Raw genomic sequence first — 17,090 nt, forward strand, 5'->3', positions numbered from 1 at the left:
TCCTGACCAGAGAGGCCAAGGGGGCATGGGTCAAGGGTCGGGGGTCAAGGGTCGGGGGTCAGGAGTCATATAGCAGCCAACACATTAAAACCACGGTTGGCACAAGAGGTCCCTGGCACACGATCGCTGCCACTGGCTGCCTGACGTGCGCCAAACACCTGCAACCTGTAATTCCTCTCTGCCGGAATTAACGCTCCAATGACAATAAAAAAAAAAATCAGAACTGCTGAAAATCTGAATGAACGAGCTGGCACGCGAGCAACCTGTCGGAGAGAGTGCGCTGTGCCCGCAGCGCGGTTGCAGCGCCGATCCGGAGACAGGCCCCGTTCCGGCTCCGCTGGCGCTGTCCCACGGGCATTCGCCATGACATCACGGATGAAAATAGCTGCTGACCCACATAGCTTGGGCACAGCTCAGCGTCCCCCGCGGCAGCGGGCTCCTCGCGCCGCGCTCCCCATAATAACTCAACGGCAGCGAGCGCCCGGAACCCAGGCGGCTGCCAAGGTAATCATGTTTTGGAAAAGGCGCCCATTAATCTCTCCGTGAGCAGCCTATAAATCGAGCCGAACCGGAGCCCGGGAAACACGGTCGAATAAACCATGTGTGGGCGGCTCGTTCGGCCCCCATCCTCTCCCCTCGGCTCCAACAGGGGCTACGCAACACAGGAGCTCTACCGGCCAGAGCCGTAAAAAAGTGGTGCAGATTTTTACGAATCCACCCTCTCCCCTCTCGCCCCCGGACGTGGTTTTGACCCACTGCCCCCCCCGCGATCTCACAGTCACACACACACCTCCACCTGCAGCGTGGTGCCCAGTTAAAGGAAGGCCTTTCCGATTTGTTTTGAAATCCCCACACTCCCTTCCGTGCCGGGCTCTCCAGGACCGAGAGGGGCGACCGCACAGGTGCAGAATCACGCCTTCGTCACGGCCCCAGCTGCACCCTGAGGTGCAGAAGAAGAAGCTTCCTGGGGCAGAAGACAGAGGGTGCTGTTCCCATCTCTCTCTCTCTCCCCCCCCACACGCAGACAATGGAATCCGAATCGTTCCAGTTGCACATTCTCATTTCACGTCTTCACCCTGAATTAACCTGGTCCTCAGCAAGCACAGAGCTGTGCTGGCACGCAACGCGCTGAAAGGCAGGATCGCTGGCAGAGGAAATATGCAAACACTCTTGACACAGTGCGAGGCTGGATGAGGGCCAGGGCACAAGGACAGCATCAAGACTACAGAAAGCATATGCAAATAGTGCTGGGTTTGCATATGAGCTGTGCATACCGCGCACATGGCTCGAGTCAGGAAGTACAGCGTAATGTCTGATAAATAAAACGGGTGGCATCTAGAAGCTACTGCTCCTTCAGTTCTGACAGAGCTTCAACACAGGGCAGCGCCATTTCACCTTCTCCTAAACCTTGGGGTCACTGCTTTGTGACCACAAATCCGATCCGCGCTTTCAGCAGGGCATCTGCAGTGTGCCCGAGGTGCAGTGCCGTTTCAGAGGAGGAAATAAATTGTTGGCCGGCGCCCGAGCAGACACTAGATACGACGTGTGGCTGGGGGGGTGTGCCCACATGTGGCCCATCCCATCATCCCTCGCTGTGGTCTGAACGGCGCCCCGGGCCGGACTGACAGGTCAAACCTCGGCGTGCCGTCTGTCTGTCACCTCTGCTGCAGGAGCACAGGAAAGGACATGGGTATTGCACCTGGGAAAACTCCCAGAACTACAGCGTAGTTCCCCTTTCTGCCCGACATCTCTGGCACTGTGACTCATACCAAAACACAGCACTTATCACCATGACTTGTCCCGCCAGGAACTGAGCACTGAGCACTGAGCACCACTCTGAGCATGCTTCCACATAACCAAGTATCCCTGGCAACTCCTGTTGCTAAGAAGCAGGGTCATCGCAAGCAACCCTTATTTTCCGGCACTGCAGCCCCGTGGAGTCGGAGCGACAAAGTAAAAATAACCGTGGCCTCAGTCGGCTCATGCCGGGCGGCACGACCTCAACCTGATCACCAGGCGGCTGTACCTCTCCCACACTCAGCCCCTCATTGCTTTCTTCCCTAATGAGGGAACTTCCACTCGACCAACCTCACACCAGCCTCCCTGCCTCCCGGCCTCCCACAGTCCCGTCGCAGCCTCTCCGGCCTGGGATGACTCTGGGGCACCACTCTGTTTCAGGAGATAACGCCTGCCCCTCCTTCTGTAACCCAAACAGCACTCCTATGATGGCCAGATCCCTTTATTGGCCCTATACAATGTCTTGTATTAGGAATCTGTCTTTTCGCAGACCCCAGCTTGCTCTCCATGAGACACACAGACAGGGAGAGAAGCTTTGGGGGTCAGAGCGCAGGGTCAGCCTTTTATACGGCGCCCCTGGAGCAGTTGGGGTGAAGGGCCTTGCTCAGGGGCCCAATGGAGTAGGATTCCTCTGCCGGCCGCGGGATACGAACCGGCAACCTCTCAGCCACAGGCGCAGATCCTGAGCCACAGAGCCACCACACTGCCTAAGAATGAAAGCTAAGTGCTAAGTGCAGCTAAGAATGAGCCTGTGTGAAGATTATGTACTGTATCTATAAAGGAAAAATTACACACTCCCTTTAAGCTTCTGAAGTCCTCTAACAGCGGTTTTCAATAGAAGCCACGGATTGTCATAGCATTTAATCGGCCTTCTGCTGTAGCGCACATTCAATATGGGAGCTCCATTTCCCCCTCTGGTGTGCGGAGCTGGGGAGCTGATCCATAAAGATGAGCTAACCCACACGAAGTTCAGCACACAGCAGGAACCTGCACACAGAGCCCCCATTCAGGAGCTCTTCCAGGAATGTCTCCTTAAGCTACTAAAAATAATGATGATACCGAAATCTATTATTCATGAAACTGCTCTACAAACGTTGCAGGAGGGACCTCTGATCTGGCAGGCTGCTAAGTTCTTTTTTTTTTTTCTTTTTTTATATGAGAGCGACAAAAACAAAAAAAACAAAAAACAAAAGAAATACAGGTGCTGGAAGGAAAACCGCCGTGGGTTAATTCCAGAAACTGTGAAACTGTCTGGGGACGAAGTCACCTGAAAGATTTAGAAATGTTCTGCTGCTTTCCACCAAACTCAGAGCTTGATCTTTCAGAAAGCTACGCCAGTGACAGGCCTGGGGTCCTTCCACCTGCCTCCGGCCCTGATGACACCACTGTGCCCAACGTTACAAAGACGGTCGCTGACACAGGCGATCAGTGCCTACTTGTTACATCACAAATCACTGGAGGCCATTCAGCCCATTTGGTGGAGAGCTTGGTAGTTATTAGTTATCAGCCAATTGATCTCATCCAGACATTTCTGGGTATTGGCTTTAACACCTCTGTTTTGCCCTCTGTGCGAAGACGTGCCTCCTGTTCTCGAGTTTAAGTGCATTCTCCCGTAGTCCCTGCAGTGCCCTCTGGCTGCTGTCTCGCTGTGGACCCTGAAGACCCTGAACCCTGAAGATTTTGAGGGCACGTGTCAGAGGATGCTCTATCTTGGGGAGCCCAGCAACCCTAACGCTAATCTCAGCTATGTTGCATGGGGCACCCAGCAGGATTCTCCCTGGGAATTCAAAAGACAGCGCAACCCCTCGGTCGCGAGGATGGGCTCTCCCCTCCCTGTCCAACGGTTGAAGCGTTTTTTGGTTCCTTTTCCCAAAAGACTCAGAGACCCGATTTCCTTCAATCTAAGCTCCTCCGGTAGCCCTTCGGGGATAGACACACCTACCTGTCTGAACTTTTATCGCCCTACTCCCCACCTCGCAACCTCCGCTCTTCAAATTCTGCCCTCCTTACTGTCCCCCAAGCCCGTCTACATTGTATGGGTGACAGGGCCTTCTCCTGCTATGCCCCCAAGCTCTGGAACTCTTTGCCCAAGGATATTAGAGAGTCACCTTCTCTAAACTCCTTCAAATCCAGACTCAAAACGTTCTTCTTCAGAAAAGGCCATTCAGCCCATTTGGTGGAGAGCTTGGTAGTTATTAGTTATCAGCCAATTGATCTCATCCAGACATTTCTGGGTATTGGCTTTAACACCTCTGTTTTGCCCTCTGTGCGAAGACGTGCCTCCTGTTCTCGAGTTTAAGTGCATTCTCCCGTAGTCCCTGCAGTGCCCTCTGGCTGCTGTCTCGCTGTGGACCCTGAAGACCCTGAACCCTGAAGATTTTGAGGGCACGTGTCAGAGGATGCTCTATCTTGGGGAGCCCAGCAACCCTAACGCTAATCTCAGCTATGTCGCTCTTCAAATTCTGCCCTCCTTACTGTCCCCCAAGCCCGTCTACATTGTATGGGTGACAGGGCCTTCTCCTGCTATGCCCCCAAGCTCTGGAACTCTTTGCCCAAGGATATTAGAGAGTCACCTTCTCTAAACTCCTTCAAATCCAGACTCAAAACGTTCTTCTTCAGAAAAGCCTTTACTTAACTGGTTCCATTCTTCACCCCTCTGCTCTTCTTAATACCATCTTCCACGGTCTCCTCTATTATTATTGTTGTATTGTTGTAATTATTGTGTCCTATCTTGTGAAATTTTCTTATTTATTGTTGTAGTCTTCTTATTTATTGTTTATTGTCATCCTGTAAAGCGCTTTGAGAAGCCACCTTTAAAGGCGCTATATAAAATAAAGTTTATTATTATTATTACAAACCCAGGTTCAAATCCAGCAAGACAGTGCAGGAAAAGGTACACAGCGCTACAGCATCACCTCCTACGGTGACTGACTGAGGTGTACTCGTGACCAGTGATGTGCCTGGCGAACACCGTCTGACCTGTGACCCTTGCACATCCCACAACAGCCCACCCCTGCTAATCAGAGGTTACAAACTGCGCCCCCGCTCTCCGCCGGCTAATCACGCTCCGTCAGTCAGGCCGCCCCAGTTTCTCGAGAACTCCCGCAACACGTCTATCGTGGACGCTCTGGCGCGGCGATGCCAGCGCGTCACGACGCAGTGAGAATCCCTCTCGCCCTCGTCCGAGAGGGAACACGCAAGGCCTGGGCGCCACGTACCCCTTCGTCCAAACGACGCCTGGGGTGTAGGGTTAGCGTGTGGGGGCCCCCCAGAGACTCTGTGGAGGGAGTGCAGCAGTGTGCATCTCCCCGCCAAGGAGGCTCGATGTGGCCAGAGCCCCCCAGCACATATTTAATTCCCCACGGTGCCTGTGGAAACACTGCTGCTGCTGCAGGGCCCAGACGTGCTCCGGGGATTTGCCTCTGGCGCAGAAGAGCGCCCCCTTTGGCAGTTTTTAGCATTACAGTAATTGTTGGGTTTAAAAAGACCGCGCTAGCACAAACCTCTCCCATCGGCAACCATTACTCGAACCCCTTCTCCCGGCAGGGCCTGAGGCAGATGCTCTCCAGCGTGTGCGGCCTTGCTCGTTTTAATACGGCAGGGAGACGCGGCAGGGAGACGCCCCTCCGCCGAGGCGAAAAGGTCAGCTCCCGCGCGATAACAGGAACCAAGAGGAACTGCACCGCTCGCGGCCCGGGGACAGTGAGTCAGGCTGCACGCTCCTGGCAGGGGCCAGAGCGAGGTGCCCTCGGCCCCATGAGCGCCGTGGGGCAGGACACTCAGCTGCCGCTCCCTGCTCTGGGCCTGCGGGATGCCCAGGGCACCTGGCGCACGAGGGGGCTGCAGCCCGGGAGCGGGGGTGAGCGGGGGGGCACGCACGGTGTCAGAGAGTCGCGGCGACAATCATCCTCCGCAGAGCACCTCGCACGGAGCAGCGCTCTCCTGCGGGCAGCGACGAAGGCTGGCCCGAAACCGAGAGGATCTCCCAGGACCAGCGGCCTGAGTTCTGCCCACTCACTCTGGAGCGCACACCCCCCCTTCTTCAGAAGGGGCGGCGCTGAGGATGACAACGGCTCTGTGACCATTCACTCACAGCCAAGCACCAGCAGCAGTGGGGGATCCCAGATGTGCAGAGCAAGCTGGCGGGGTGTGGGGGATTCAACCCCATCGCTGACTGACCAGCTCCCCGCGAGCCTCAACGAGGCACCCCCAAAAAGCCACAGCTGGGCCACGAAACCCCGGTTCTGCACAGTCCGGCTCACTAAAACCCAGCTCCTGCTCCTTCCACCCAATCCGACGCCAGCCCTTCCCCAGACGGCCCCCAGCAGGACTCCTGACCACCCCTGTGGGCCGACAGCTCAGCATCTGCACCTGTCCAGTGTAAAACCACACCAAGTGAGCGCTGCTCCCAGCTCTCTGTCCGCAGCACAGCGCCTGTACCCGCGAGGAAGGTGAGCTGCCTTCCAGAGAGGTATTTACATTCCACAGAAAAGATATCTGGGCCTCTAGGTCCTCCTTTTGCCTAAACTGCGTAAACAGTGGTACAGTAACAAACCAGAGCCTCGGGGAACAGGGAACTGACAACTCCGTCTCCTTCTTTGCCTGCGGTACTGCGGAAACGCATTCCAGAGACACTCCCAACAAGGAGCAGGCCTCGCCAGCACCGCCAGCTACCTGCGCCGTGACCCACAGCACGCCGCGGCCCTGTAAAGCCAAAAACGCCAGCCCGCTGACAGAACCCGGGCCGCACCGCCGAACCCCGCGACACCCCGCTGTCTCCCTCCTGCTTGCGGTAAGGAAATGCAGGGGTAAAGACTGCGCGTTGTCAGCTGCCAACCGGAACGTGAGGGGGGGGAGAATCGACCAGAGCAGCAATCGATTGTAAAGAGCATGAGATCCGCGAACACATCAGGGGTGTCCAGGTCAGGGATGAAAAAAAAAAACCCAGCGCCGCAGTTTCGAGCGTGCGGCGGAGTCAAAGAGACAACGGGATGACCCGTTTTCCTCTTCCCCGCTACCCAGGCGCGGGTCGGGCAGGAAACTGGGAATGAAATGAGAGACACCAGTACAGGAGGGCCGATGGCCAGGGTAAGGACAGTATGAAAACCTGCTGGCCTCTCGCCTTCACCGAGAGAGAGAGTCACGCGGCTTGCCGACAAATTAGGCCACTCGACTCTCATCCCCTATAAGTGACTTTTTTAAAATGTATTTTGCTGCTCGAGTCTCTAACGCAGGGCTGGCAGCCGCAGACTGGACGGGCAGGTGGGATAAACAACGCCTGCCCCTGCGGAGAGCCGCGCCGGCGACGAGCGGAGGCGCAGTCTTGAAGACTTCATCACAGGCCGGCCCACTGGGACGGCTCCACCCGCCTGGTCTCCTGGCGAAATGGCCCCCAAACCCGACACCCCCGTTCCTGCGGCCGCCCGAGGTCCGTGGGGCGATGGACGCGTCCTCCTCATCATGTACCAGTATGAACCGTGAACGCCGGCCTCTCCATCAGCCCCCTGCTCCACGTGCTGCATCGCACACGCGTCACGAAACCCGACGGCCGCGACAGCTTTGGACAGTCTTATGGACCTTTTAAGGGTTTTATTTAAAAAAAAAAACAAATTAAGTCGCCTTCTCATCCCGGCAACGGCCTCAGAGGCTGTGGTCAAGGCTGGCGGCTGTAACGCGTTTCTGTAACGGGGGCTGGAAAAGCCTGGATCTCTTCCGTGGGGAACCCCGAGACAAAGGGGTGCTCGCACACGGTCGAACCCGGTCCAACGGGGCATATCCGCGCCCTGTCCTCCGGGAAGATGGTGTCGTCTCTAACGGCCAGCGGAACTTGCTATTTTTTTTTTGCAGAATTTTTTTAATTATGCTTTTTAAAAAAAGGGCACCTGAAGGTTTTTTTTTAACAAATTAAAATAAAAATAAAACAGCAACACGTGGAGCAGTAAGGCATGTGGGAGCTCCGCGACCGGACCGGACCGGCGCAGCCTCCGCCGGCACCAACACCGGCCGCACCGTCCTGACCCTGGCGTGGACGCCATTCGGACACAACCCCCGCCGAGGTCCGGCACGGCCTCCGCACACCAGAGCCGGCACGGCCACCTCACACAGACAGCGCTGTCATGGAAGAAATCGATCATCGCACATGCTCTTTCCCTGGTCAATAAGCTCTTTTTTTCCCCACAAACGAACGGCAATTCTGCAGAGATTATCCCCTCTGAGGAGAACACAACTTTCTAACACATCCCGTTTGGGGGGACCCTGCGGCACAGCGAGCAAACTCTGAACAGAGAACAGAGAATCGTCCCGTTTCTTTGTTTTTGTCATCTATTTGTTTTCTTCGCCGGGATGCGCTCGAGCTAAACCGGCACACGCAGGAGCGCACGCGGAGCACAGGTGGCAGGCGCGCGGAGCACCGGCGCACAAACACGCTCATCCACACACACACACACGGACACGGACACGCAGGTCCGGTTCGTTCAGAGACATGCTGCCAGGGAACGGGAAGCCTGTACTACTGACGGGGCATCAAAACGCGGAGAGGCGTCTGTCCCAACGCCGAGAGTAAAAAGTCCAAATGCAGCCGCGTCCTTTCGCGGTGCCACACCGGAGCAGCCCGGGTCTGGGTCACACGGGTTGACAATCCATCCGTGAACCTTCCCCAATCTTTTAACCTGACCCCCACCACCACCTCAGCCTTTTTTTTTTTTGAAACACGCTGCGCTGCCCCGTTTCTGAAAAGCACCAAACCGACAAGCCAAGAAACGCGCAGAAGCGACGAGACGGTCTGTACCGGACTTTCAGTGACATCTCCAGATTTCAGTCCCCTGCGCGCGTATTCTTTCAACGTACTGACATTCTTTTTAAAAAGACAACAACCACCACCACACCACACAATTGTGTAATGATCACCGGGAGCACTGAGGGTCTTGACATTTCGTTTCACCGTTATGACTGACTGTAGACCCCCCCTTCCAGAGAACGGCTGACAGATCCCCCCACACCACCCCCGTGCCTTGACAGTCACCACTAAGTTAAAAAAAAAACAACCCAACAACAACACGCACCGCCAGCACAGGAACACCAGTGGACCGAGCGTCTCTGACAATCTGTAACTTGGGCTTTTGTCTGGAAAAAAACACGAACGGAAACGGCAGCGAAGAGACGGGAGAGACAGACCGCCAGTCGGCTCGGCTGCTCGCAGCATCGCAGCGCGACGGGCTGGGGACCAGCGCTGAAACCGGGGGGGCGGCGATGATCGCTTATCTCGCCGGAGCAAACGACAGGCACCGCCGAGCGGCTTCCCCGCAGCCCGGCACTGAGCTAGCGCTCAAGACAGCCCGCCGGTGCTGCACAATAACGACTCCAGTAACAGTTACAGTAACGTAAGGAAAAAGAGAGGCTGGTCACCTGCTGCCAGTTCTCCTCTAGCGAAGGCATCGCGGAGAAGTAGCCGGTGTCGTGAACGAGCTGCAGTTCCTGAAAAATACTGTAATTCGCCAATACGTCCATGTTGATGCTCGGTACGGCACAGGGGGAGAAAAAAAACAAACAAAAAAAGGCAGAAAAAACGACTTTTGATCCACGCACGCACCAGAAAAAATAAAAAAATAAATAAAAAGAGAGAGATAAAAAAAACACACACTTGGATTTTAAAGTGTGAGTGATGGTCGAGGCAAACAATGCAGAGTCTTCAGGGCTGTGAGCGCTGTCCACCAGCAAGGAAGAATGTAGGCATAGATGTACCAAAACAAACAGATAATGAGCACGAAGTGAAGAGGTTAAAACAATCACAAGACAGCCAGTGTCCCTAAAATACAATTCCCGTCTCTGGTCTGATCGCTCCGGGTCTTCAGTCCGGGAGAGGGATACAAGCTCGGTGACATGAAACGTCCATCTATTTCCGCATTGCCAGATTGCAATCTTTGCTCTTTAAAATTCCAGGTTGCATTTTTTTTTTTCCCTCTGCTCTGCTTCAGCAAGCAAAGTAGCACTCTACTGAGCGCAGCACAGCCAGCGGACTGGGAGGGAGGGAAGAGGGGGGCGGGCGGCTGGCTCGGCTGTCAATCAGCTCCGTGCGTGACCATATACGGTAAATAGGGTTGATGATCTCACTGGCGACCAATGAGGGCGGTGCAAACAGGACGTCTGGGAGGAGCCAGGCGAGGACCGGGCCCTGTGATTGGCCGACGCCTGCTGTCAGTCGTGCCATACATGGCAGTGAAAGGCGAGCTATTTTTAGAGGGGTTTATAAGCGCCGAAGCGGCGCTCGCTCGCACACTGAGAAAGCGAGTTCGTGGGAAAGGAGAAGAGCAACAGGAGTCTCAGTCGGTGGAAACTCAAAACATGGTCGAAAACAAGTTTGAACTTTTCTCCCCCTCGCACCGTTCCGCCCGGCGTCGCGGAGTTCACGATTTGAGCCGGCGCGCAACGCGGGGACAGCAGTCCCGTCCGTGGGAAACGCCAGCAGCGAGTTGCCGTGCGTCCCCGGAGTGGACGTGGGGCTTCTGTGGAAAGAGGCCGGTCGCTCATTAGTAGCCCCTCCCACGGGATCCCGCAGCCTGCTCTCGGCGCAGGAAACGGCACCCGTATTGTGGAATCAGCGGCGGGAGCTTCTCCTGCTGTTTATCCCAAAATGGAAAGAAATCGAGGCCCTTTGAAGGACACTGTTATTTAGTTAGTACGAAACAACTTCCAGAGTGCCAAAAATGCTCCTTACTTGGATTATTGTAGTGTGAAGCCCCTAATAAACACAGCAAATGCAAAGTTAATACATGTGTTTGAAGTTTATAAACAGTTAAGGTTTCTAAAGAGAGCGAGGCTGGAAGTGAGAGGAGGCGGTGTGGCCTGTTGGCTCGGTGAGTGGCAAGTAACTGGTCTCATCCAGCTGTCTCTTGAAAGAAGCTGGGGCACCAGCTACCGGTTAGCTTGTTCCACACTCCCACCTCCCTCGGCGTAAACAAAGTAGTTTCTGCCTGATCCCTCACGTGTGTCCCACTGTTGAGCGCTGTGTGTCTCACGACTGGCCGATTGCGAGGTGATGATGTGTTGGGGTTTTTTGGGGTGGGGGGGGTCCACGTAAGTGGTTTGAGATGTGCTGCACTTCACAAGTTACTGAGCCCCCTGCACCCTGGCCCTCGCACACAATCACTGTCCTCACGCTCAGTTAATTGCTGCTGTGAAAAGGCAATTGCCGAAGAGGAGCAAGCACAGGATTCGGTTTCAGTCTCGTCAGTAACAAATGATGCTGGCGTACCGTAGCTCACCTGGAGGGCGACTATAGACTCTGCAGTCAACGTGACAGAAAACAAGAGTGGAACTGCTTTAAAATCTAGAAAAATGGAGATGCAGTGCACTTCTCGCAGTAAGTCTCGGGGGTCTGGAATGAACTACTCACATTTTAGTCGGTGACTTGCTCGTATCTCATTTGCAACATTTCTCCAGTTCTTGTCTCAGTGGTGCTGTACTGTATATGTGCACTGTGATACTCAGTTGGACAGCAAAGTACAGTAGGCAAGCAGCACGTGGTTCAGCGTCTTATCTAAGGATGGTTATTGCTGAGCTCTAGAGTGGATTTTATAGGTGGCTGAAATATTCCAGTCTCCAGGTCTCCACTGAGTGGGAGCTCTATGCAGAAGCTGTATGTAAAGGCTCAGCCAGAGGACTGCCCCAGCAGGTGACTGGCCCACAGACTGGCTGTTGAAGGTCACCTCCTGTACTGATTTGTACAGGCCGATCTGCAAGGAGAAGTGTGCCACAGAGCTCACAGTGAACACGGGCCACAGAGCTCACAGTGAACGTGTGCCACCGAGCGCGCAGTGAACGTGTGCCACCGAGCGCGCAGTGAAAGTGTGCACCCGCCACAGAGCGCACAGTGAACACATGCCACAGAGCTCACAGTGAACGCGGGCCACAGAGCTCACAGTGAACGTGTGCCACAGAGCGCACAGTGAACGTGTGCACCCACCACAGAGCGCGCAGTGAACGTGTGCCACAGAGCTCACAGTGAACGTGTGCACCCGCCACAGAGCGCGCAGTGAATGTGTGCCACAGAGCTCACAGTGAACATGTGCCACAGAGCGCACAGTGAACGTGTGCACCCGCCACAGAGCGCACAGTGATCGTGTGCCACAGCGCGCAGTGATCGTGTGCCACAGAGCGCGCAGTGAATGCGTGCCACAGAGCTCACAGTGAACGCGTGCCACAGAGCTCACAGTGAACGCGGGCCACAGAGCTCGCAGTGAACGCGTGCCACAGAGCTCACAGTGAACGCGTGCCACAGAGCTCACAGTGAACGCGGGCCACAGAGCTCGCAGTGAACGTGTGCCACAGAGCGCGCAGTGAACGCGGGCCACAGAGCTCACAGTGAACGCGTGCCACAGAGCTCACAGTGAACGCGGGCCACAGAGCTCACAGTGAACGTGTGCCACAGAGCTCACAGTGAACGTGTGCACCCGCCACAGAGCGCGCAGTGATCGTGTGCCACAGAGCGCGCAGTGATCGTGTGCCACCCGTCGCGCGCTCGTGTCGACAGGAGGCCTGCTGAAGGTTCTTCCAGCACGAAACAGAAATACTTCCCCAGTCGCGATCCAATGACGATGGAGAGAGTCCACAGATGATAGATCTCTAACTGTCTTGTACATGGCTATTAAAGAGGCCCTTGTCTGCGATGTAATTTGTAATAATAACAGTAACTCATCTATACACAAAGTTAGCCTTTTTAAGTCGTGCGTGGTGTGCAAGATCTGATTGTTCAGGTTCAAACCTCCACCCCATCGTGCTCAGAATGGTGGACCTGAGAGCAGGTAGTTCATCTCTTCTGACGATAGAGAGAGCCCACTGATAATGGACAAGACCTATCAAGGATGGAGAGAGTTCTCTGACGATGGAGATGGTCCATTGAAGACGGTCATGGTAATCATCATGTTACCAGCAGTAAACCGTTTATTTTTAAATCCAGAAAGCACTATTTTAAAATTGTTTTGTGTCAGGGCCTTATTCTGAATTGTGACTGGTGCCACATTTAAGATACAAAAGCCATCATACAACCAAACCCCTGTATGTCAGCTACAAAGTGAGTTTTACTGGCAGGCTGATTTAAGCCACGTTAGTGTGTGCCTGTCTCTCATGCAAGCATTTCAGCACCAGGTTACCAGTGAGATTGAGTCACTGTTTACACTCTTCCAGCAGATGAAGAGGCATTCGATTCTGAAAGTCACGCTGAGGTAAAAACGAAATTATATCACAAGTGGGAATTGTCCCAATTAAGCTGGACTGGAGCATGGCGGTGGAAATGATGTGTCTGTATAGATTACAGTCAAGCTCTCAAAGACGTTGAGACATCATTCACTGAACATTCCCGAGCTTCAGGAATTACTTAAGACACAAATGTAGACAAAGAAAATAGCCCCACAGCAGTGTTGATGTAATAAAGTTCGATGAAGTATTTTACTAGCATTTGTTTACTATAGATCTTTATTTATCAGTTGTCATAAAACCAAATGCAGTGATATGAAGTTTGTTGGGTTCAAAAACAGAACACCTCTCAGCATTTCAGTTTATTTATCCTGATTGATAAAAAATAAGGAGATTTTCTCCTTCCTGTGGTCTTTGACAGAAAAACCAGCTATCTGTATGTAAAGATTATTCTACAGAGTCTGCCTGTGCCCTGAAGAAATAAAACAGTGAAAACTGTACAGCACTGCAGGCTTTTTTATTGCTTAGGATCTAATATTAATCTTGTGTAGCATTGTGCTTTTGGAACTACAGTATTCATGGATTCAAGAGAATTTTTTTAAAGGCCAGTGTTTGTAGTTCTGTGTATTCTGAGATTGAATTAGGCTTCAATAACACTTTTAAATCTCTCTCGACACAGAGAGGGATAGCTTCAGATAAGTAAGCAAAGAGGATGAGAGGGCGAGACCAGGTTATCCGTATCAGGCTGAATGTAAAACTGCTGGATTTCAATATGTTTACTAGCCTCGGCGAGCTCTGTCACATAAGCCTCTCCTCCACAAGAGCTGCACAGAAACCATAATCTCATTATCCTTCTCCGCGTGGCTGGCTGGCAGGTCGGACTGCGGGGTTCACAAGCACGGTGAGCGCTGGGACATTCGGGGCGCACTGCTGGCGTGACAGCACGAGGCGTGTGGCCCCTCCACACCAGGCGCTGCTGTTCTTAGCCTGGGAGCCTCAGTCCGAGCTCCGTGAGTCTCCCGATCCTCACTAGGCCGTCTATACTCCATGGGCCACCTCCTGCTGCGCCCCCAAAAGCCCTGGAATTCTATCCCTAAGGATATCAGAGAGGCACCCACCCTGCGTGATTTCACACCCAGACTCGAAGCCTTCCTCCTCAGAAGGACTTTCTTGTAACGGGTTCTGTGTGGGCCCCTCTGCTGTCCTACTGCATTCCAAACCCTCGTTGTACTTGTTTAATTCTGCAGCTCCCACCACCGTCTCTCTGTTTTCTGTAAAGCACTTTGAGAAGCCACTTTGAAAGGCACTATACAAAAACTGGTTTATTATATATAAAATGTTTATTTACCGTTTATTTAGGGGCAAGGATTGTACTAGCCCACAATTCCAGTAAGGTCCGCGTGACCTCAGGTTTGAGGGGTCTTGAACCTGTCCACGGCCCCTCTTTCACAGAGCAGGGGGTTGATTGGTAGCCTGGGGTGAGGACGGAGGTGGGGAGGTGTGTGCTTCGGGCCACAAGGAATAGGCATGCAGATCCGGGGTTATTCCCAGCTGGATAGCAGGGAAGCTGCACCTGGAATCACGCAGCACTGTGACCCAGACATGAGCGCAGGACAGTTTCCCTGCAAGGGTGCTGTGCCCTTGTCGCATCGCTGGTGCTGTTCCCTTTACATCAACCACACATTAGAAACAAAATCCAGGTCAGTCATCATCATCATCACTGTACTTCGGAACGATAATGCTGTTATCCACAGTCCCATTCGTGCTGCGCCTGTCGGCAGCTTTTGGCTTTGTATAACAGAAATCACAGCGTTTTCTATCCCACACCGTAGTCTGGTGGGGTCACTGTGGGGTCAGCGAGAGGGAGAGGAGAGAGGCGGGAGGCTCTCCTGTTTCTGCAGGTGTGTGAGACTGCCGGCCAGCGAGTGTGTGTCAGGCCCCTGCTCCCCGTGGCTCTTCAGCAACTGAAGCCCGGCCATGCTGAGCTCCGCGCTGGTGGACTGCCACTCTGCGTTTAATCCGCCCTCTTGATCAAAGACTACACCGCCACCCCCGACCCCCCCCCCAGCCTCGCACACAGCCTGCGTCTCCGTCCAGCCAAGGGAGTCTGGGCACACCGGCACTTCCTCTCTGCCAGGAGACACGGGCAGGCGTGGGGGCTGGAACGAGAGAGGTGCGATACTCCACAGCGCGGAGCCGCGTGCCTCTGTGTGACTGACGGGGTCCTCCCCTGTTAGACGGAGAATATCTTTACCTTTCTCAGACCCAGAAGGCAAGGTGAGTGTATTTAACATAAGAAAAGCAAAGTGTCTGCGATTCTAACTCGCTCCTTGAATGATAGGCAGCAGAGTTTATTTCAGAAATATGCTTTTCAAGATACCAGATAATTATAAATGAACAGACAGGCAGCCCCGATGGGAGTCCATCCCAAAGCAAATCCGACAGCTCTTATTTACCGGATTTGCTATATTTTATTATTTAAATTGCACTAAATTCTATTCACGTTGGGTGAGACAGCATCAGAATGCATCTTCGACAAGATGTACATCCACAAATCCAGCCCTTAATCCCCAAACTTCAGATGTTTTTCCAAGGGAATATCACATATAACCGAATAAATAATTTCAAGCTGCTTAACAAATTCCTGCGTCAGCATTTCACTGAGGTGCATGGAGCGCGCTGAGCTGCGGTTTTCAGTACATCACGCGCGGCCTGGACTGTGGCCCGATCCTTCTGTCGGGCTGGAGTCTTCCTGTGACTTCAGAGTACTCTTACAGAGCACCCCGCGGACTCTGGAACAAACCAGCCACAGAACCAGCAGTTGCACGCAGGAGCATGAAGAAAAAAAACATTTAGGGCCCACTTTTGCTCCAGCAGGGACTGGGTATCCATTTTAAATCTTTTTAAGATCGGTGGGCGCGAACCATTTTTTCTCATTTCTAAAACGTTTTCACTTGTTGGTGTGTGACACTCCAGTTGAAACCCCATTCTCCTGAGAAGAGTGTGGGCCATCGCGATAGACTCCCCATACCTGTTCCCACACTGAGAGCCTCCGAGCACAAGCCCATCGCATTGATCTACTGTATGAGTCCTCCTACAGCCCTGACATGGGCCACTTCCACAGCCCGGACAAGGGCAATAGCGCAGAGCACACAGGACAGAACACCGTCTTCAAGATGGGATTCACTTTGTGCCACAGTAAGCAAATATGAACACGCGGCGTGGTGCTCATCAGTTTACACGACGCAGATTTAAAGCTGGAAGAAGCTCACATATTTGCTGACTCCGGGGACTTTATCAAAGCTGGAAATAATTGACGGTTCTTAGCGGAGCGCGGGAGCCCCTGGGGCGACATTCCTGTGACGAGCGGATCTTTTAAGCAGCGACGGTGACAGGGGACGGGACGAGGCAGGCTCTGTCCACAAGCTGTGGGGGAGAAAGACAGTGGCTCGCTCCCAGCAGGAAGCGCGGTGAATTTTTAATGCTGTGTTTGTGCGCCCATTGCCAAAGAGACACAATAAAGAGCAGAAAAAGACGCCAAGCAGGGCCACCTGAACAGCCTGTACAATGAGCAAAATACACCAGCTACACAAGAAATAAATCAAAGATCGACGCTTGCATTTGGCCGTCCTGTGTGCTGCCCTGTGTGTTTCTGAAAGGTTAATGGGATGTTAATGTAGTGGCTGCAGTGAATCTTGATTATTGGAGACATATTTCCACAAACCACCATAAACTGTACCTAGAGGCAACGCAGGGGAGCAGGGAATATGAAAAGCAATTTAACAGCAATACAGATGAGATATAGAGATGGGTCATACATAATGGAAAAGATGACATACAGGTGACGAACAGGCATTTTAAATCCTCGAAAACGTAATGCAACGCAGGGGAGGTACGGATGGCTGTATTTAATTCTGAAAAGTGAAAAGGATGGCCTTCTGGGGCGCGTGCTGGGTTTTGCGGGGAAGCCTCTTTCCCGACGAGCGTGCCGGGAAGGAGCGAGGTCGGGAGGGGGCCAGCCCCGACACAGACTCCAGCGCTGAGGGAGGGAGGTCAGCAGGCAGGAGCTCTCCTGAGCCACAGAGGGACGGGACCTCTAAAGA

General features: G+C 53.5%; 1 protein-coding gene across 2 annotated transcripts in view; it reads right to left on the bottom strand.

Annotated features, from left to right (window-relative positions):
* The window catches only part of klf7b (Kruppel like factor 7b), a 35,175-nt gene extending 25,363 nt beyond the window's left edge, over positions 1 to 9,812 (bottom strand). For both annotated transcript variants that reach the window (XM_069196440.1, XM_069196439.1), the window contains exon 1: positions 9,202 to 9,812. In XM_069196440.1, coding sequence (XP_069052541.1) covers positions 9,202 to 9,303 — 102 coding nt within the window. In that variant the 5' untranslated portion in view covers positions 9,304 to 9,812. The remainder of the gene's footprint in view (positions 1 to 9,201) is intronic.
* Positions 9,813 to 17,090: the final 7,278 nt, after the last annotated feature.

The sequence above is a fragment of the Lepisosteus oculatus genome, chromosome 12 (assembly GCF_040954835.1).
Source record: "Lepisosteus oculatus isolate fLepOcu1 chromosome 12, fLepOcu1.hap2, whole genome shotgun sequence".
Taxonomy (NCBI): Eukaryota; Metazoa; Chordata; class Actinopteri; order Semionotiformes; family Lepisosteidae; genus Lepisosteus; species Lepisosteus oculatus.